General features: G+C 38.3%; 1 protein-coding gene across 7 annotated transcripts in view; it reads right to left on the reverse strand.

Annotated features, from left to right (window-relative positions):
* Window positions 1-3,065: 3,065 nt before the first annotated feature.
* MAEA (macrophage erythroblast attacher, E3 ubiquitin ligase) overlaps window positions 3,066-20,837 on the reverse strand; it is a 50,169-nt gene continuing 32,397 nt past the window's right edge. For 4 of the 7 annotated variants that reach the window (XM_064653466.1, XM_064653465.1, XM_064653462.1 and 1 more), the window contains 7 exons: window positions 18,027-18,149; window positions 17,065-17,178; window positions 14,989-15,065; window positions 8,712-8,820; window positions 5,501-5,634; window positions 4,675-4,870; window positions 3,066-4,288 (listed from right to left, as the gene is read on the reverse strand). In XM_064653466.1, coding sequence (XP_064509536.1) covers window positions 4,193-4,288; window positions 4,675-4,870; window positions 5,501-5,634; window positions 8,712-8,820; window positions 14,989-15,065; window positions 17,065-17,178; window positions 18,027-18,149 — 849 coding nt within the window. In that variant the 3' untranslated portion in view covers window positions 3,066-4,192. The remainder of the gene's footprint in view (window positions 4,289-4,674; window positions 4,871-5,500; window positions 5,635-8,711; window positions 8,821-14,988; window positions 15,066-17,064; window positions 17,179-18,026; window positions 18,150-20,837) is intronic. The other 3 variants (XM_064653463.1, XM_064653468.1, XM_064653467.1) reach the window with 1 other exon arrangement.

Here is a 20,837-nt window from a genome sequence, read left to right on the forward strand (position 1 = left end):
AAGCTGAGCTGCTGAAAACTCCTCAGAGCTCAGCTAAGAGGGTCAGGTCTTTAAAATAAATGATTAAATTAATAAAATCCTGCCTTTCAGCATGGCTGATGCATATTGCAGAACCAACCAGACACTGAATCTTTGGGAAAGCCAGGGAGATCCAGGGGAAATCTCTGACCCACAGATACCCCCCATCATCAAACAGAAATTACTATAGCATTGCTATTATTATATATAAAAATATATATAGTATATATATAAAAAACAATATTTATAATATATATATTACTATAGCATTACTATTATACTATTACTGTAGAATTACTATAGCATTCAGTGACTAGAAGAAACTATTGGCAGTTCATCTGTTCAAGGGTCAGACAAGATCAGACTTGATCAACTATCACGCTCATCTAGGTTGGGGTCTATTTGGTGCAAAAATTCAGAATACCTCATCAAGGAACATAAACAAACAGGACAGAAGATATTTAAATACTCATTTTCTTTTACCGGGTGACCTCTCTATCGTGCTACAGGACACTCAGTGCACAATGTCACAGTGTGGGTCTCAAAGCATCCTCGATAAAAGTGTTTGGTGCATCTCCCAGCACACTCTGCTCAAGCTATCTGAAGCTGTAAAAAAAGAAAGTCAAAGTATCCCTTTTTTTTTCTGAACAGTGGTCCATTAAGCATAGTCAAAGGCTTCCTTTTGGCATAATTCCAGCTGTAATTTTCTCATTCTTCCTCTCCCAAATAATATTTTTTTTTTCCCCCAGAAGTAATTTTATTAATGAGCGGGAAAGGCCATGCTAACATTAAAAAAAACCCAAACAAAACCATACCAGTCCATCAGTCTTTAAAGCTTCCTGCAAAATGTTTTGCCTGGTTTTGGTATCAGCTCCACTGCTTCCTACTTACAAAGTGTTGTGACCTCAGCATCTTGAACCCTTCTCAGCCTGGAAGATAATGCAACACTTCAAGCTGAAACAGGTACAAAAGAAACCCATGGCACTGCCAACAGTGACCAGTATCTCTCCTTTCACAATACTGGAAAAACATTCAGCATTTAGAGTAGGGGTTTGGACCACAACAAACAGAAGGAAAGGTTAAGGCAATTCTCAGCCCCCATGTAACTGTGGAAATCACAGGAACCTGCCCTGACCACGGACGGGACAAAACTGTTGCCTTCAAACAGGAACACTGTAACCAAAATCCAGAGCCTCAAGTCTCATTTTGTTTAATTGCCTGGCAAGACTGAAAAAAACATTACAGTGAAGGATATTGTTCATTTCCAGCTCAGCCAGACCTTGAGAGGAGACAGCCTTCACTTTACTAGTGAACCTCTACCATTTCAAATAACTTTATACTCACTCTGAGCCACCTGCTGCTCTTGGTTTGATGTCTGGAGCCACCTGTGAGATGAGCTGTGAACTGACACCTCTGCTGGATCCTGAGCTCAAGGCTGCACAAAGGGAATGCAAACCAGGGCTCCAGGCTGCACCAAAGCAATCCAGCCCTGCCACCATTTCTGACCCTTATACAGCTGGAAGGCTTCCAAACCCATGCCAGAGCAAGCCTGGGAGCAGCCTGGCACAGTTCAGAGGGGCCAGGAAGGAGGCTACAGCTGCCTGTCTCAAACAGGCCTGTCTGCAGTCAGAGAAGGTTGTCTGACTGCAGATTTCTGAAGTGAGCAATCATAGCTCACAGACAGCTGAACCTCCCCTACGCTCCTTCTGGAACACCTCCTTTATAACACACCATCAGGGACTGAGTCCTCACGCTGGCACCTGGCCCTCTGGAATCACACCTCCCATAAACGGAGGCCCTCCTTGCAGGACAGCTGCTCTCCACCCCTCCCCTTCCCAGCTAGTTGGGGTTTTTTTTTGGAATGTGGATTTCACCACCACTCTGCTCAGGCCACAGAAATCAAAAAAGGCTGAAATCTCAGGAAACCACAGCCCTAACCAGTACTTAGAGAAGCAAAAGCAACAACTTGCATGCCCTACAATTGCCGTGCAGTTACCACACATTCCCTCAGGGCCAACAGAAACCTATTGCTTCTTTCCTGCTTTGGCCTTTATGCATTTCTGTAAAGCAGGGAGAAGCAAGGCTGCCATCCCCAAAGCTGACCTTGCCCTTCTGCAGTGAAGCTGCAAATGGTCTCCCAAAGAAATGCAGATGCTGCTCCACCTGGGTTTGAGTAACACTGCTCCCCAGGGTGACACCCCCTCTCCTTATGAGTTTAGGATGCTCCAACTCTTGCCCCCTGAGAAAGGAAGAGACCAGTTACTGCTTAACTGATAGCAAATTATTCCAGTTACTGATGTAAGTTGTCTCATTATCTGCCTCCACTTACTCTTGGCACATTGCTTTTGTTCCTAAGGAGTCATTAAATCTGTCACTTGAGAAAACACAGAGAAACAGACCCTTCCAGGAGGAAGTGCAGGAACACTGACCTGTGCCAAGCTGGCAGCTCTGCAGTGCTCCAGACATACCTGTCCCAAAGCATCAGCAGTGATGCTTCCTGAAAATGGAACCTTTTCAGACACACCTCCCTGGAAACCCCACTGCATTTACAGTTCTAAGCAGTTTAGATGTATCTGTGATCTCTCAGTGTTGAACATGAACAGAAGCTGTGGTCCCTCGACTATGCTTTGTTAGCATTCTTTACAGCACTCAGTCACACACCAAAACCCACACCTACCATCACCCACAACATTTTATTAACAGAAAGGCTCTAGGACATTAGCCAGTTTTCTGGGAAGAGACAGAAAAAACCCTGGAATATACTGTTCATACATGAAAAGTTTAAACCAAAAATAGTTATTTGACTGAAATGCTCTGAAGAACAACATTTATGGTTATTGTATGGCCCTTTTTTTGTTTGTCTGTTTGTTTGTGTTGTGTTTTTGTTTTGTTTCTTTTACTCTTGCAGAACACTGAAAATCAACACTTGGGAGTTGCACTCCTTTTAAGAGAGGCCCCTGTAAGAGAGATAATTTCTTGTACATTTAAACACAAAACAGCTTTCTAATTTTATATAATCAAGAAATGGAAAACAATTTTTATTAACATGTTTTACATTTACAATCTTTTATTAGCTAATCAACATCAACATGCAAAAATAAGCGCTAAATACAAACCTCTACAATATGGTTTTGTTTAAACTACAATGGTTTAATTCTTTTGAAAAGTCGTAAGGATGTGTTCTGCAGTTGTTAAAATTGAACTATTAGTTTCAGTAATGAATACTATTTAGACCCTAAAATTATGTAATCATCCTGCAAGGCATCTTCAGAAACTTCGCCCAACACTTAAGAATACCAGCTCATTGTCATGTGAGTACATTCTCAAAGCAAGAAATAAGGCAGTAGCACTAATGATTTCATATTGAACCCTATGCACATAACTAATAACTTTAGAAGGACTTTAACACTATGGTAGACTGGAAAAAGAACATTTAAACAAGCATTGGATTTTGCCTGAAATGTTCTCAGTTCCTCTTGATACTTATGCAACCTCCTTAAAATATTTGGGTTTGGAAAAAGACTTCATACTCCTTCAAACCAGTCCCTAGTTGATCCTCCAGAGAAGCCAGTCTTGTGTCAAAGATATCAAAAATATCTTCCCACGGAAATAAGTTACATCATTCATGTTCAGGATTACTTCACGAGAGGATCATAAAGAAGGCAAAGAGGAGCTTAAAGGAGAACATGTTGGTAGTACTGAGATCTTTGATAACAAAAGGGTCTTGGACAATTGTGAAAAAGAGGGAAGAAAAATGGATTTAATTTCAAATCTGTTGTAACTTTTCCCCCAGTGCAAGTGTCCATCTTTAAAGAAAGTTATCCTTTAAAAGATGAAAGTACTTTTGAGAAGAGTCCAATTTTTGACCTTATGTTACAAAACCTTAACAATCAAAATTTGTTTGCTTTTTTTAATTCAAGTACAAACTTAAGTCATAATTCCTCTCTTCTTTTTTTTTTTCTTTCCTTTTTTTTTTTTTTTTAACTTTTTAAAGAGTGTTTATTGTTGCTCATTGATCTTTGGTCGCAAGAAACAACAATGCCACCGACAGGTCTGCTCCCCAAGGTGGCAGGTTTTGCTTCTTTGCCACACATTAAGGCCCCCCCCTTTACAGGGTATGCCAAGATACACTGTGTCAAAATTCCAGCGGCACTTCATCGTGTGTTTTACGGGCCTACATGATGTAGACTTTCTCAGCTTGTGAGAAGTTGAAGACTTCTTTGGTTCTTGGGCAAATTACTTTGTCATCTTGACGAATAGAAAGCAGAGACTGAAAAAGAGCGAAAGCAGAAGATAATATTCACAATAGTAACTCACAGCATTATTGAACTGTTTAGGAAATAAACTTCCTTTAATTTAAAAAAATGTTGTGGTCTGCAGTCAAAGTATCTTTGCCCCAAATGTAACTTATTCTACATTATCGTTCTCCAGGGGGAAAGATTTCCAATGCCATCTGATTTCATGTTATAAATTCATATAGTCAGGCATCAGCTTCTTTAAGACCAATTTAAGCAGCTAAACAAACAGTGCTTAAGAAATTACCACAAAAAGTATTTTCCTAGCTTCCTGACAGTTACAAGCTCCTAGTTTGACCTAGAAAGTTATTATAACCACTGCTATTTTAGACCTCAGTAAGTCACCGATTCCAACACTTACATTGTATCCATAGACATATCCATTTGGTAACATCATAGGAGGATTATTTTCGTTCATTACATCGCCCGAAATCTTGCAGACTAGTCGGGAGTTGGCACAATGTGCCATAGGCAGAGGCTGAGCCAGCTTGTTCAGGGATTTGCTACACACAGGGCAGTCGGGGTTTTTTGAGCTCCCATCCTCTTTATAACACTGTCTGTTAGCAGCAAGTTAGGGAACAGTTGCCAGAATGGAAAGACAATTAGTTTCCCAATGTATGTCATTGAAAGATCATCAGCTGTGCCAATAGAGCCCAGGTCACAGGATGCACAGGGCCATTTAACTCGAGTTAAATGTGTCCATAGGAGAGTCAAGGGTTTGCTTTGTTTCAAGGAACATGAGCACCCCAGCAGCACCAGTCCTTCTCCAAAACACCATAGTGTGCAGCAAACTCAACAAAGTTTCAAAAGATGCAGAATATATTTGAATATTCACATAAAACCAGGCCAGTAAATTTGTGTGTAAGTGCATAAAACCAGTAATTGTGACCCAGCTCACTAACTTTTTCAGGTATGTTCACCAACTTAAGGCCCATGCAAAGACAGCCTAGTACCCAAACACAACACAGATTTGACCTTAAAATATTTGTTTGGGCGTGCCTTTTTTTTAATAAACCATTAACATCTCCCCTTAATTTAAGAGACCAATTTATACTGCATTTAAACAACTAATGAGCAAAAATATGTGTCACATTTCTTATTTGAGCTCTCTGAAAAGCACCCATAGGACAAAACAACCCCAAAAGGCTTTTTTTCCACTTGCCAGTAGTATCTGCATTAAAGGATACGGTGTTTTTATAGCTGAAAGGCCTGCCTGGAGTGTTATAGTAAAAACAGAATTGTTTCCCAGCTGATGTAGTCTGTAGTTATCATATCTAAACTGTTGGATCAGCATTCTCCATCGAGCAGGGTCCAAGAGATCCTGTTGAAAAACAACACAACTATAAGTTGTTTTCAATTTAATTGTCCCGGGGGGGGGGGGGGGGGGCAAAAGCCTGGGAGTGACAAATTGTGCAAAACTCACTAGACCAAACCCACCACAAAGCAGAAGTGTACATATTAATGCACAGAGTGGATGTACTTGTTCAGAAAGTACCTTTTAACACCACTTTAGTAAATCAAGTATGACTTAGAATAGCTGGTGCAATATTCCATCTCCATCGTCTACCAAATGTTCTAATTAAGGTGTGTAAATCCTGGTGAGGTTACTTCCTGCCTTTAGTTTCCTAGAATACTGGACTGCTTAGGAAGCAACATTAGTACTGTGTGGAAATGTTCCACATATATATAACGTCTACAGAATTTTGTAACAAGATTTCAATTTGAAGAGCTGGCACAGCTCCAGGTTAGAGAAAGCTTACATAAGTACACATTTAAAGGCAAAATTCTTTAATGCTGGTTACCTAAAAGACAGGGAACAGTAGTTAAAGGGATGTTTGTTTTCCACAGAAATGAAAACTAAACCCACAGGTCAAGAATATATTGAACCCTAAAAGTAATGCTCTGAGAGACTCATGTAAGAAGTGAAGACCCTTTGAAAATATACTTGTTATCTACATAGGCAAAGACATAAATTATTCTGCTACCACCCCTTCCCCTTTGCACTCATTACCTGCATTTTGGTTTATTTACCTTTACATAGTATTCATCATACAGATCATATATATATATATATATGTTAGCATATATTATATTTATCATATTGCCATCTGTGCATGCTACACTTTGAGACAACTCGACGAAACAACCTGGGGAGACCTTACAGCACCTTCCAGTCCCTAAAGGGGCTACAAGAGATCTGAAGAGGGACTTTTGACAGGGGCATGGAGTGACATGACAAGGGGGAATGGCTTTAAACTAAAAGAGGGCAGGTTAGATGAGATATTAGGAAGAAATTCTTTACTTGAGAGTGGTGAGGCACTGGGCCAGGCTGCCCAGGGAAGCTATCCCTGTGCTGGGCACTGGTGAGGCTGCACCTTGAATCCTGGGTGCAGTTTTGGGCCCCTCACTTTGAGAAGAACATTGAGGTGCTGGAGAGTGTCCAGAAGGGCAACGAAGCTGGGGAAGAGTCTGGAGCACAAGTCCTATGAGGAGAGGCTGAGGGAGCTGGGGGTGTTCAGCCTGGAGAAAAGCGGGCTCAGGGGAGACCTTCTCACTCTCTGCAATTCCCTGACAGGAGGTTATAGCCAGGGTTGGTCTTTTCCTCCAGATAACAAGTGACAGGATGAGAGAAAACAGCCTCAAGTTGCACCAGGAGAGGTTTAGGTTGGATATTAGGAAAAAATTCTTCACTTAAAGGGTTGTCAAGCATTGAAACAGGCTGCTCAGGGTACTGGTGAAGTCACCATCCCTGGAAGTGTTCAGAAAACATGTGGGTATGTTAGCTGAGGATGAGGTTTAGTGATGGTGCTGGGTTGATGGTTGGACTTGATGATCTCAGAGGACTTTTCCAACCTTAACAATTCAGTGATTTGAATGTTCAAGGCCAGGCTGTACTGGGCTCTGAGAAATCTGGTCTAGTGGAAGCCACAGCTATGTAAGCTTCTTCAAAGGGTATCAAAAGAGCACAGCTTGTTTTGCCACAACATTAAATGCTTTTCTTACAGTCCTGAAAGAGGACAGTAAGCTGGAGAAAGCTGTATTCATTAGTTATAGAAGATGCTTCTTCCCTTGGATGAATAAAAATCAGTTAATTAGAGATATGATCTGACCAACTTTTTCACAGATTTAAAAGTAACTTACTTAAAGGCATTTTAAGAAGCCACTTATGCACTGAATTCCTAGTCAGCATACTAAAGGTACTTCCAAACAAACATGCACTCTGTGATTCTGTTAGTCTAAGTAATTATTAAAGAATCTAAAACATAACTTCCATAAACTAAGTCAGATCCATAAGTAGTAGGGAATGTCTTCTAATTGTATGGTTGAATGTGAAACCACCTCAGCTTTTCTCTTCTCTCTCCCTCATCTAAACATTCCACCCAAACAAGCCCTCAGAACAAAATATAGGATTTTTATTTCCTGCCTATTTCTTCCTAGCTACTAAAACAATGATAAGCTCTTACATCCACTCTTCTAACACATTGATCATTTATGCTTTTAACTCACATCAAATGTATAATGCAAAATACCAGGATCCTTCTAGGACTCTGGGAATAGCAAAGAAATTCACGTTAATTCAGTGGGTTGTTGGTTCCAGAGGTTTTTTTTGTATGTTTTGTTAAACCATTAATTTCATCATCGACTGTTTAAAAAACATGTTTAAAAAACTGGCACTGCCACATACTGACTTGGCTTTTCATGGAATTCTTGTCTTGCTCTGCCAGCTCAACTCTTCTCTACCTTCTGCCTCCAGAGCCAAGTTAATAAGAAGCTAATTAGCAGATGACCACAGAACTCAGTCTGTAGAAACAGTATCTACTTATGAATTTTGCTTGATTCAAATTTAGATGCAACTATTATCACTAATATCTGCATTAATTTGCATAATCCAAATAAATGAACATTTATTTTAAGGATCAAAAATAGAGCTTTCAGATCACTGAAATCATCTTTTCTTTCTTCAGCCCAACCACCGCAACAAAGGTAATGTGAGAAGTAGAATTAAGAATTGCTGCTGGTGTATTAAGGCCACAGTCTCATATATTGAGCAAAACTGTCTCCTTTTTAAGGTTGTTCTTCTCCATCTTCTGCATCTTGCTGTTTATTTATATATTGTGCTTCCAGCCCCACAGATCTTTAGAGCTGGGTCTGTGGTAAGCCCAGCTCAGTGTGAATCTGTGTTACTATTAAAATTCAACTGCAACAACACATCCCAACTGGATTAATGTACAGGCAAGGACTGGCTATTGAAATGGAGAATGATTACAAAGGTGTATTTCAGAAAGTAAAATTAGAACAACATTTATCTTATTATCAATGCATTTTCCTGTAACGAAAAAACCTGCAACATCTGTTTTATTAGTCTGTTGTACCCCTGCATTTCAAGCAGGATGTTACCTTATAGGGCGAGATGTGAGTGTCTGAAGGAAAGGCCAACATTCCCATCACTTGTCGAACCTCATCCAGCTGACTTCCCTCAGCCTGACTGAAATGCTTTCTTGCATGTCTGAAATACAGAATTGATACTTCATTAGACAGCCTTGTTTCCAAACCAAGTAAGTTTACATAATTATGTAAGATTTCAGAGAAAAGCCTCTAGCTTATGGTTGCAACATATGAGCTCCAAAAGGTGATGGATGCATTTAAAGGGCTTGAAAAAAACACATCCTGCAAATGGCAATGCAAGTATGACTTGAAGAATTAGCATTTTTAGACTGTAATTTCTTAGAAACCAGAATTTCTTACAGTAGCATGAAGTCTTACCTCAGCTACAACTAGAACAACTGATCCATGATTATTAGAAGAAATGCCTCTTGTCATGCAGGCTCAGTGTACCACTCAGTGTATTCTTTGCCATACACTCACAAGTGAGATAAATGCAATCTGAAAACCAGCTATCCCAGAACCATTACACATCGAGAGTGTTCAAAAATCTGCCTTGTTTATAAGTGACATTTAGGAGAATGCTTACTTTTGAATAAATGATTTTTTTTTTGAGGGGTGGCATAGGCTAGGAGGCAATATCACTTTCTCTGCAGACTACAAGAAATTGTAGAACAATGTAATAGAAAACACCTTGTTAAGAGCAAATTTTTTTTTTTGCCAAGGTAATAAAAAAGTAAGTAGAACTTTAATACAAGATTTTGTACTTTAACACATACTGATTTTAAGAGATAAACACAAAGTTGAAAACTTGGATATTTTAAAGAAGTGACAATTACCATAAACATATTTAAATAAAAATTACAAACTTTAATATTTTTCAAGAAATAGTAAGAAACCACAAAATTATTACCAAATTATAAGGATATTCAACTACTTTAAAACCCTGTATGAAAGTCTCCCCTATCTAGTCTACCCAAGATCATTAATTCTCAAGTTGGAGTGTAAGTGAGCAGGAAAACCCTCCATTTTTTAAACTGGATGATTAGTTCAGCATTTCTGCTAAAAGCTCCTGTTTTCAGTGGTGCACAGATGTAGCACAGGAGACTGGATATGGCATCAGCATCATACTGAATTTCTGGCATTGCATAAGTGTAAGAAAGTTTTCCCTATGCTGTGTGTTCTGCACAGTTTGTATTACGGGGAAGATACCAAGTCATCTCTCAAGTGCTCTGCTAAGTGTTTGCTCATTTTTAACTTTCAAAGAATCTTGTCAAATTCTATTTAAAGTTACAAATTTCTTTTAGGAACAGACAGTATTTTCAAATTACCCATTTCATGGCTTGAATTAAGAAAAAGTAGGTCCATTTTATTTCTTTTCAATTCTGAATTCCACTGACTACTTCATTGAGGTCATCAATACCATGAGAACAGTCTCTTTAGCAGTGTTTCAGTACTCCCACTTCCTCTCCCACCCAAACCAGGAAGCAATGGAAGTTATGTAGGACAGACTGTTTCCACCCAATTTCCTATTTTGGGTGAGTAATTCAGGAATGTAAATATTGTTCCCCAGGTGATGACTTATGAGAGCAGAAGTACAAAAGCCATGGCCTGAGAGAAGAGACTCAGCAGCCTGGACACATTGGAAGAAAGGTAAAATAATGGTGCAGAGCTGCAGATGAAAGCAAGAGCTGTTTACAACTCAGATTAGGCAAAGCAAAAAATTCAGACCTACCAGTTAAGCTAAATTACTGTGTGTGGCATGCATGAGAGAGAAGAGGGGAAAAATAATCCTCTTAAAAGAGCCAATCCCTGCCAGGCCATGACAGTTTACTTTCACAGGCAGCAGGTGAACATGTTTGTAGGAAGACACTGAGCTGTGACAGGCAAACTCTGGCCACACTCTCTGTGTGTCTTCAAGAGGAGCCAGAATTACCACGTTTGTGTGTGTACAATACACAATCACTGTACATTTGTTTGCCGTTCAAATTGGAAGCGTTCAGCAATCTAGAACTTCCATCACTTGCAAATACTGAACACACTGGGATGTGGTGGCCATTTTGGGTTTAGCTAGAATGAATTAGGTTTTCTGAAGTGACCTTCTGTTAGTCTTCATCTCCTGACTTTCCCTTCCTCCTGTGTTCTTTAAAAAAACCCCAGGAAGTTTTCCCACAAGGCCTGCACACTAATGGCTGAACTCCATCCGCTGGGAGCCAACACAGAGAAAATAAAATGAAGCAAGATATCCTTTAAAGGAGAAGCAAGTTCATTAATTCATAGCATTCAAGTCTTTTTTACACTGGGAAGCAAGAAACAGTACTTTGAGTTACTTGTGAATGCACAACATTTAAATAGCACCTTATTTGTCCTCATGCCATTATTCACTCCTTCCCTTGTCATTCAGCTATTCCCATCTCTGTGCAAGTTACTTTATGCTCTTGGAGGTGTATCTGAACCTTACAATTCTTCTTTGCAATGTTTTTATCACAATTAGCACCCACTAGTCAGTATAGTTAGGGCAGGGGGCTACATTTTCCTAAAAATTATTTTTTTAAATCCTGACAGCAGACCATCACTGAAGCCACTACCTAAATTCTTGTGATGAACCAAAGTAATAGGCAGAAAATTTTGTTTTTTGAATCCCAGAACAATTCTGTAAACTGTAGGGACAAAGTCCATTTTCTGTCCCTCCAGCCCACACAGGTACAGCTGACATATTGTACTTGGCAAATATTTACTAAGACTTGAAGACTTGCAGTTCACTAAGGGTACATTAAATTGTTACAAAAGGATACACATATGCAATGTACAGCTTATATATCTACATATGCCTGAATATAAAAATGAACATACTTATGGGGCAGCAGCAATAACCAACACCAACATATGGTGTTATCAAGAAAGGACCTGTTCTTTCTTCTCAGCTTTTTGACCAATGCCTGAATGCCTTTATCTCAGACCCTTATGACAACTAGTGAAATATATACTCAAAGTACTTAAAAGTTTTATTATTACTTTCATATGCCTGTTCAACCCCACCCCACCATAAAAATAAAGGAACAAACTGTGTCCACTCATCCTTGTGGGAGAGAAGTTGACTGAAGTGATAGACTGTAGCTACTTTCTTTTCAGCTATTCTTATTTACTCCTTTTATCCTCAATATTCCCAGAACAAGAAGTGCACACAGTGTTTTGTTAAGCATTCAGCTAAGAACTTTGTGTATCTCTGGCATCCCATAAGAGCAAAGTAGCAGAATGCTGTCAGATTTCCCAGAATGAATTTAGTGAGAGCTCCAAAAGTGTGAAATTGGTGTCATCAGTCATTCATTGTTACTGTAATAGGTACGAGCTTCACAAAAAAAAAAAAAAAACCAAACCTGAAGAGACTGTGGGAGTTAAAGGCTAATGATAGTCAAGGAACTTTGTGGTGTACTTAAGCTTAAGAGATTTACTTTTTCTATTCAAGAAAGTTTTTGTGCATTCTTGAAACTTGCACTTTCAAGGCTACTCTGATAAGGTACCCTTATCAGAGGAAGGTCTATTTGTACTCATATTCTAAAAAGCTACACAAATTCAAGCACTTATTAAATAAGATGTATAATTTTAAAGTTCACATCAATTTTAACCTAAAAGCAATGTGCCACTTTAGAGGTTCTCAGCAGGCAGCAAGCAAAGCTTTCAAACTTATTTAAACACCAGCTGCGTTTCAACAAAATGTCAGTTCCCCAAGTTCCACTCATACAGGAAACTCCTTGGTAAACAGCCTCTTTCTTCGCTTTCTAATGGATGCCTGACCTATTTATTGCACCATGGACACAATACTGAAAGAATCCTGCTGCAGGCACTTAACAGAAGCAAGCTAATAAAAGCACAAGTTGCAAGGGTTTGCTAACAGCAACGAGATTTGTGCTGCACCTTCCCCAAATATATTCTCTTATTCATTACTTATTTACTTTGAAACAAGGTAGAATGCAATGGTAAAACCTTACATTTTTTAGCCACATTATTGAAGGAAAGCATTGAGATGCTTAATTCTGAATGTATAAAATTATCTAAACTCATTCTGTTAAAAAGGAGTGAATTAAGATATAGAAAGAGCAGCTCCTTTTCATTTTACAATTGGTTATGAAATCAAAGCAGCATTGCCATGACTGGCAAGTTGTAACTGCTGAGTATAAAAGGCATGTCAATCTGGAATTTCAGCAGGTATATGGATACACATTCACCCCTAACAAGAGTCAATAATGGATGCCTGTTTGCCATATGAACAGGAGCTCTAAGTTTTAAACCTCAGAGGCTATGGCAGTACAAGTTATTCCACACCAAGTTTGTCGTGTCCTCTTGAGGGCTGATGACTTTCAGATTTTACCAGTTCTGATGTGGAAAAGGGATCAGAGGGAAACAAATATCCAGTAACAATAAAATACAGAATGACCTTATCTGCTTTATCCCAGTTCTCAGCCTATTTCCTTCTTTCAGTTCTATACCTGCCCCCTGGTTTCCAAGCTACATAAGGAAGCTGTAGCTCAAAGAAAATAGTTTTTAGAGCAAGGACTACTCTTTGTTAAGATGCATGACTGCACATTTGGCAAAGAAACAAACTTAGAGAATAAAGCTAAAGGCACAGTATTCATTTGGTATAATGAGCACCAGGGGCTTCAGAAGACAGATAATGTAGTTGAGTCTCTTTCATCCTTTTCATAAGTACCTGACAATTCCTCAGGACGTAAGAATTCTATCAAAGGGTAAGTGCACATATCTAAATGCTAGCATGCAGGTTTTGTTTATTTTGTCTTTAATTATTAACATTAAAATTAGCTGGAGTTTATCAGATTGCCCATTGGCATTGGCTGGGACCAAAGCAATGACAATTTAGGTGTAAGGAGGGCAAAGTAGGAATGATGAGTTAGCTCAAAGCAAGGAATACATTTTAATGGAATTAGAAATAAAACTTGAAAAGAACCCTAAAACTTTGCCCTGCAGGAGAGCTTCTGCATCTCAGACTTAGGAATATGCTAGAATGCTTTCAGTCTGTGCATATGTTATGATGCTTTGTTTTCTGTAACTCTGTGCTCCTCTGACCAAAAAGCAGCTTTGCCACAAATACAAGCTTCCTGCTGGTTTCAATTTCTGGAGTACCTGGTATGGGTTAAAAGGCAGCAAGACTTATAACTTTCTTCACATAAAACTCGTCAGAAGAGTGTTATCATTGGAATGTATCAGCAAAGCTTCAAGGCAGGCCATAAACTTGTCATCATTCCTTAGGTTTAAATATTCTTACAAAACAGAACCTGCTGTGAGTTCTCTCCCCCTTGTCCATGTGTAAGCTCCAGTAGCTCTGCCACCGGCGCTGTACTTCATGGTGCTGGCAAGATCACTGCTTATCGAATTATCAACACATTCCATTGTCCCAGTATCAAAATTCCACTTATTTCAGCAGAACTGGCTTCCAGTGTTACCCTGGAACGTTATTCCAACACCTTAAGTCAGGACCACTAACTCAGAGGCATAAATTGCTTCACGTGCTGGTGTCATAAAAACTGTTGTGGTTGAAGTCAGGCAGTGCTGAGGTCTGACTGCAGTTCTGTTACTGATTCACACCACATTGAGCAACGTTACTTTCTCACTGTAGTCCCACTGAATTGGTTCAGAAGAGGTGAAAATAAATATTGAGTTGGTTTCTTCATTTGGGGCCAGAGGGAGGGCGTGGGGAAGACCCAGCATAGCTCATTGTTCACCCGTGACAACACAGAACTATACACTGGGCATCAATACAAAGGGTGAACCTGGCCCACAGCACAACTTGCAGAACGAAAAGTTTAATGAAGATAAAAGAGAATGCAGACCAAATTGAAATGTTAAAGCTTTTGATGGAGGTTTACTAACCTTTTAGTATTTTTTGTGAACAAAACTGCAATGAATTCGCATGAGAAGCTAGATGTACCTCTTAAAAATTAGTTAAGGGTAAATATACACATTACACCGTATGCCACCAGAAAATCCATTTGCTTTTTAAAACAGATTAGTTTTCTAAACTTGATTTTGAAGAATAAGATGCACAGTTCCAGTGACAACATTAACTCTTTAAAAAGGCCTATCTGTGGAATGACATTTTGCCTTAAAAAAAAAAAATTCAATCCCAGCTTAAATCTGAAGACTGATGTCAATACCAGAAAGATCCTTTACAGGCTTTACAGGGCTGCTGGGTGTTGCAACAGTAGTCACATGTTTCTAATGAAGCATAATACCATCTTGTTAAGAAAATTGTTTGGAAAACATCCTAATTTCATACCTCACAGCATCCAGTCTCTTGTTCTGTCGAATGAGTTCAATGAACTCCTGAATCCTTAGGCTGAACTCCAGACAGCTCTGAGATTAAAGACAAGACAGGGTCTTAGATGGTGCCAAAGTTGCACCACATGGTATGTTAAGTACTACATGTGCACAACAAAAAAGAAAGTGTTAATAACATGCAACCTTGTTTGCTTGCTTTTAGGCATTCATGCAAAAAAGTTGAAATGCTGACTCTACAGAGAAGATCAGCACAGAATTCCCTAAAAGCAAACAAAATCCTCCTCCTCTTGTATCCTTTAAAACTTTGGCATTTAGCAGGGATGAACTTTTTCCTAGTGACTGAAAGCATCATTACCTGAGACGCAGGTGAGAGTAACAGGGTGGTTTCTTTGTACTTCATTACAATTTAAAGTAGTAGAATCAACAGTAGTTTGGGGCTTTGTGATAATTTTGGCAGGAGAGGTCTGCCCAGAAGACTTCAAGGAAGAAACAAGTCTCTGAACGCTTTTGGAAGACGCCAATATTAACAAAAACCAGCACAGAGTTTAAGTTGCTGCAATGCCCTCCCTCCCTCCCTTTCTTCTAAAGCTTCTATCCCACTCTTCTTGTCAAACATCTAAAAGCCATGCTGGAAACAAGTCTCAAACAAGAAAACCAAGTGGCATTTACCTGTTTTTGGAAAAAGGTAAAAAATGAAGCCTAATGAAGTTGACAGTGTCCCTTTAAATCAAATTCCATCACCAGTTCACAAAATCTATAAAAAAACTTTGAATATGTGGAATTAAAAAGTTTCTCCCCCCCAAAAAAACAAGTCACAATGCTTCTTTATAGGGACACAGTCAACTGTTTTATTACCTTAAGAAAACAATGAAAACCTGAAGTCCTCTGAATCCTGTAAAGAACTCTATTCCCTGAGTTACCCTCCTCCATTTGTCAAATGCTTTTTCTTCCCCCATGCTTCTAATGAATAGTTGCCTTTTGTTTATTGTCCATCAGCACAGTAATATCAAAACTCCTCAGTGACTTCAGCAGGAATTTGAACAACTCCAAATTTCTATCAGTTAGCTCCTGGGATGACTAATGCACACATTGCAACAATTGCTTATTTAAGATTTAAAATGTAAGCCATTTGAATGTAAAAATGATGCATTTGGTCATATGTTAAAATTTACCTGTTTAAGGAACAGAAAACAAATTATTTTCAAACTATGCATTTTTCTGTACTCAAGCCCAGATTCAGCAGAAAATAAAAAATTCTTCTGGACTTTGAGAATTTTCAATAGGACTATTTTAAAATACCTTGTTTATCCAATTCTACACAAACCACTCATTTAGAATTTTACATAAGTTTGTTTCTACTAAAATACTGATCAAGCTTTTTAACTGTTAATGATACTCCATCCCAGGGCTTCCTGTTTTGTTAAAACGTTTCAACAGCAAAACCCAGGTGCCAAACAAATGAATTTTCAAGGAAGGGGCAAGCCAGTGGCCGGATGGGTTCTGCACACAAGTGTAACTAGAAGAGAGTCCTAGACAATCAGATGATGCAAATTCCAACTTTTTATACCTTCAAACAATCCCACAGCAGCTCTTCAGAAGACTTCAGATGGCTCACATCTGTAAAGATTACACGACTGCTCTCCCAGGCCACCAAGCAGTTTAAATTTTAGATAAGGATTGCTTCAAGGTAGTGGCTGGGATTTTTAGAACACTAACATTGATGAGTAGCTAAGCAACTAGAAGCAGAAGAAATGTTTATTTGTGTTTCAAAAAGAAGCATAGTGATTTCTCTCTTCCAAATCTGCCTCACAGCCTTAGTTTTGGTTTTTGTTTGATTAAAAAAGGAAAAAAAAAAAAAAGAAAAAGAAGAAACAGCGTAGGGCTTGCAGAAATAGATTTTGTTGTAGTTATTTTTCAAAAAAGGGGATGGGGAAGATTTTTCCTCATTAATTGTTGAAGATTGGTGATGAAAAAGGAGGACTTTCAGATTATATTCCTTATATCACTTAACCTTTTAAGATTACACAAGGGGGGGATTTTTTAGCAGTATAATTATGCAGTATTGTTTACATACCAATTCTGGTTTTCCTTTAATGGTTTCCATAACAAGATCATCATTTTCTTTAGAGTAATCACTGGCTGATTTACTTTTGCGTCCCATCTTCGGCTCGTTCTCATTTTGGTGCCCCTGAGTGACAGAGAACGTCACTCTTTGCTCATTGTCAAGTGCACTCAAACAGTTTTGGTTAAAGAAAGCGCTTAGTTTAACAAAATAAGCCACAAACATCTTTGAGGGAGGCAGGGATTTTGGTTAATATCAGTTAAAAACAGATTTCTGCAAGCCCTCTAAAAGACTACGGCATGTTTTGAAGTGCATAATTTAAGAGACGAGGAAATTTAAACCAACTGCATAGCAACAAGTACACAGCAGGTGCAGCTCATGGGACTCAATGGCTTGAGGAAGGCTTACTATGTTTACTACTTGATTAGATTTCAGCTTTTTTTTAAAAAAACCCCCATATTTCACTAGTACCTTCTCCCAGTGAGTTAGTTCTTAACTTCCGTTTTCTTATCTACAACACTTAAAAAATACTAAGACAAAAATGTGTATGAAATTTCTCCTTTTAATATCATTCTTAAGACACCTTCACATATAAACTGAGTTATAGTCTCAGCAGGATGCAAAGAGTTGTAAATTAAGTTTACACACATCAAGACACTTGATACCTCAGCATTTAGATCGTTTGTAAATTATACTAAAACCAACTGAGTACTATTATTTTATTTGAGCATAATTTGTTGAGACAACACTTGTACCTGTAAGATAACCTATCACTCAGTTCCAGGTTTGACACTTGTGTGAACTGGTTTAGCTCCAGCTACCCACACCTTTTAAGAAGATTTTTATACTTACTGTCCTTACTTGTATACAAGACCTCATTCAAGACCTGTAATTTAAAACATACTGACCACATCCAACATCCAAGTAGTTCAGAAAACAGTTTAGCAAAATGTGAACATGTTACATTTTCATACCTTCATTTTTCTGAGTCTGGATTTGTTGTCATGACACCAAGCCAAGCAAGTCATAGTCTCTTGTCTTTCCAAGGACTCCTCCACTTCTTTAGCAGTCAAAAACATCTCAATATTTACCAAGTCCTTGGAAAAAAACAGAGGAAAGGAGGTCTTGTTAAATTGTACTCATACTTTATACAGCAATTCTTCAACTGAGCTGGAATACAGAGATACAAAAGACTCTGTTCTTAAGACTTCTGGTTTTTAGAACAGTACTTTACAAAAAGACATCACAGGATATTTTCAAGACTGTTTCCACACACTGAGATATTCTGACAGTGACAACAGTTCTCTGAGCCCAGTTACACAACAGAACTTAAACAAAAAAATAAAGAAAAATATTAAAGATTACACTCAGAGTTTTAGCACATAAAGCAACCAGAACCCACAGTCACTGCAGTGCAGTGCACAGTTACAGGAGCACTTGCTTTCCTCAAACCTTGTCCTACTACATCAACTGGACCATGACAACATTATAACATTTGCTGAAGTGAGCAAGAACTGCATAAAAGAGGACAATCTAAATTTTACCTGGCCATCTGTAACTACTGAGTTTTAAGCCAAGTACTACCATGGTCTGAGGTCTCCAACACACTTTCTCTCACTTGCTTAATACTGTAAGCTCCAGACCTTTAATTGCTTACAGCAGCTTTGTCTACAACACCAGGACTCTGAGGTGATAAAACAAAGTCACTATATGAAAAAAACAGGTAACAGGTGGGCCACAGGATTCCTTAAGTGCTTATCCCAAGTAGATGTTTTTGAGAAAAAGCAGCACTCCAGGATCAAACCTGCCCAGAGCAGACCTTCAGTCTGCCTAAGCTACTTTGTAATTGCCAGCAGCTCTACACTTTCACACCAATCAAAGCAAACTATACAGTTTAAGATCTAGCAGGGTATATCAAAGATATTTTTTTTCTCATACAATTCTGCTGAAAAAAATACTTAGGTGGGTGTTCCCAAAAGATACAGAGTGGATCCATTCTGAATTGGCACTACCAGAAGTGCATAAACATGTCATGCTGTGACAGTTCCTTCTTTGCTGAAGAAAATACACTGTGGGAAACCATAATTCAACACAAACAGACATCTACTACAAAGTATTTGATTAATATGCTCTCTAATTTTGAGCAATTTTTTTTAATGTAGACTTCACAGCAAAATGCTGATGATTATACAACCGAAATGCTGAATATCACAAACATTGCAGTAGCCCTGGTGAACAAAACCACTCTCAGAAATACGTGGCATTTGCAGCTGTCAGAAAAGCTGAATATTCTCAGTCTTACAAGTTCTACCTTCCATGAGACAAAACTGAAAACAAGAAGTAGCATCAGCCATATCACATTCAAATCTTGCATTTCATTAGCCAGTTTTTCCTTATAAATACAGGAAGTCTAATATTACTGGAAGAGTGGACCAGGTCCTGTTAGGGTTATCAGAAAGGTTATTTACAGAAACACAAACAAACCACATGGTTTTCTAAAGTGCAGCACAAGTTGAGCTTTTAGTAAGTCTCTCATGACTTGAATTTTAAAACCAAAATATTAACATGCAACTATATTTTATAGATTGTATGACCATAGCAACAAAACCATTTACCACTGAAAGAATAAAGGGCCTCATGCAGCTCTAGTGGTACCAAATCCAGGTAAGTCAGACTGAGGCCAGAGATCAGGAAGTTAAAAGTTTACAGAACAAAATTAAGACTGGAGTTTCACTGACTTCTCCCATCCCTTTAGGGATAAAAAAAATTAATCTATTTTATCCACGTGTTGGCAAATGGACTGAAAGAATGGCAACCTATTCCATAAAAGTTTCTTAAGTTTTCCTACAAGACCATGAGAGTAAACTTCTTGGTAGTCTTAACTTTTTCTGAGGATATGCTCAAGTGGAAAAAAGAAGTGCATTATTCCCCTGTGCGTGGTAAGGTGGCCACATAAAAATCTCTTGCCCATTAACTCATCTGTGTGACATATAATGCAACCATATTCATTATCTTGCTTGCATATTTTTCCATACAGCTGCTGCATGGAAAGAGAATCCAATTTAAGTTAAAAACAATAAGATAACCATATATCTCCTCAGGCTTATTTGAGCCACATGTCCTCTTAACAAATAGGATTTGCTTTTACACCAAATTAAAACAAAAGCATTTAATTCTACATTAAAAGAAAGACTGGATCTGCTAAGCAGAAACAAATCACTGGTTTAATCTCATCTGTTAGGTTTTTATAGTTTAAGCTTCACTACAAAAAAAGGTAATATTTCCTTAAAGAAGCATAAGGCAGCATTTTTTTAAAGACCACGAGCTGGTAAGAGAATCCCAGCTATCTGCATTTATCAATCAGGTGTTAGTATAGCAGCCCTCAACTACAAGCAAAAAGATTGCAGTTGCTGCTGAGGCAGACAAAACTCTTAGATAAAAAGAGAATTCCTACATTCCTTTTGAAAATTTAAGATGAAAAAAGGTTCTATTTAACAGAAATGCTAATTAGATTCGCGGTTGCCAAAAGAAGTCAGAGCTTGGCAGTCATCTCTGTCAAATAGACAGTATGTATCCAGAAAACAGAGGAGAACATTTTTAATTAAAAGAGTTTCTTTCAGAACTAACAATTACATTTGAATTGCACCAATAAAGAGGATTTTCTTCTCTGTTGACTGGATAGAAAGTTAAGGAACAATATAAAAAAGGCATTAAGAAATCCTTTTGCAGAGACAGAAATAGCTTTTGCATTCGATTAGAAGTAGTTAGACTGATAGAACAAAAAT

The sequence above is a fragment of the Pseudopipra pipra genome, chromosome 4 (assembly GCF_036250125.1).
Source record: "Pseudopipra pipra isolate bDixPip1 chromosome 4, bDixPip1.hap1, whole genome shotgun sequence".
NCBI classification, from domain to species: Eukaryota; Metazoa; Chordata; class Aves; order Passeriformes; family Pipridae; genus Pseudopipra; species Pseudopipra pipra.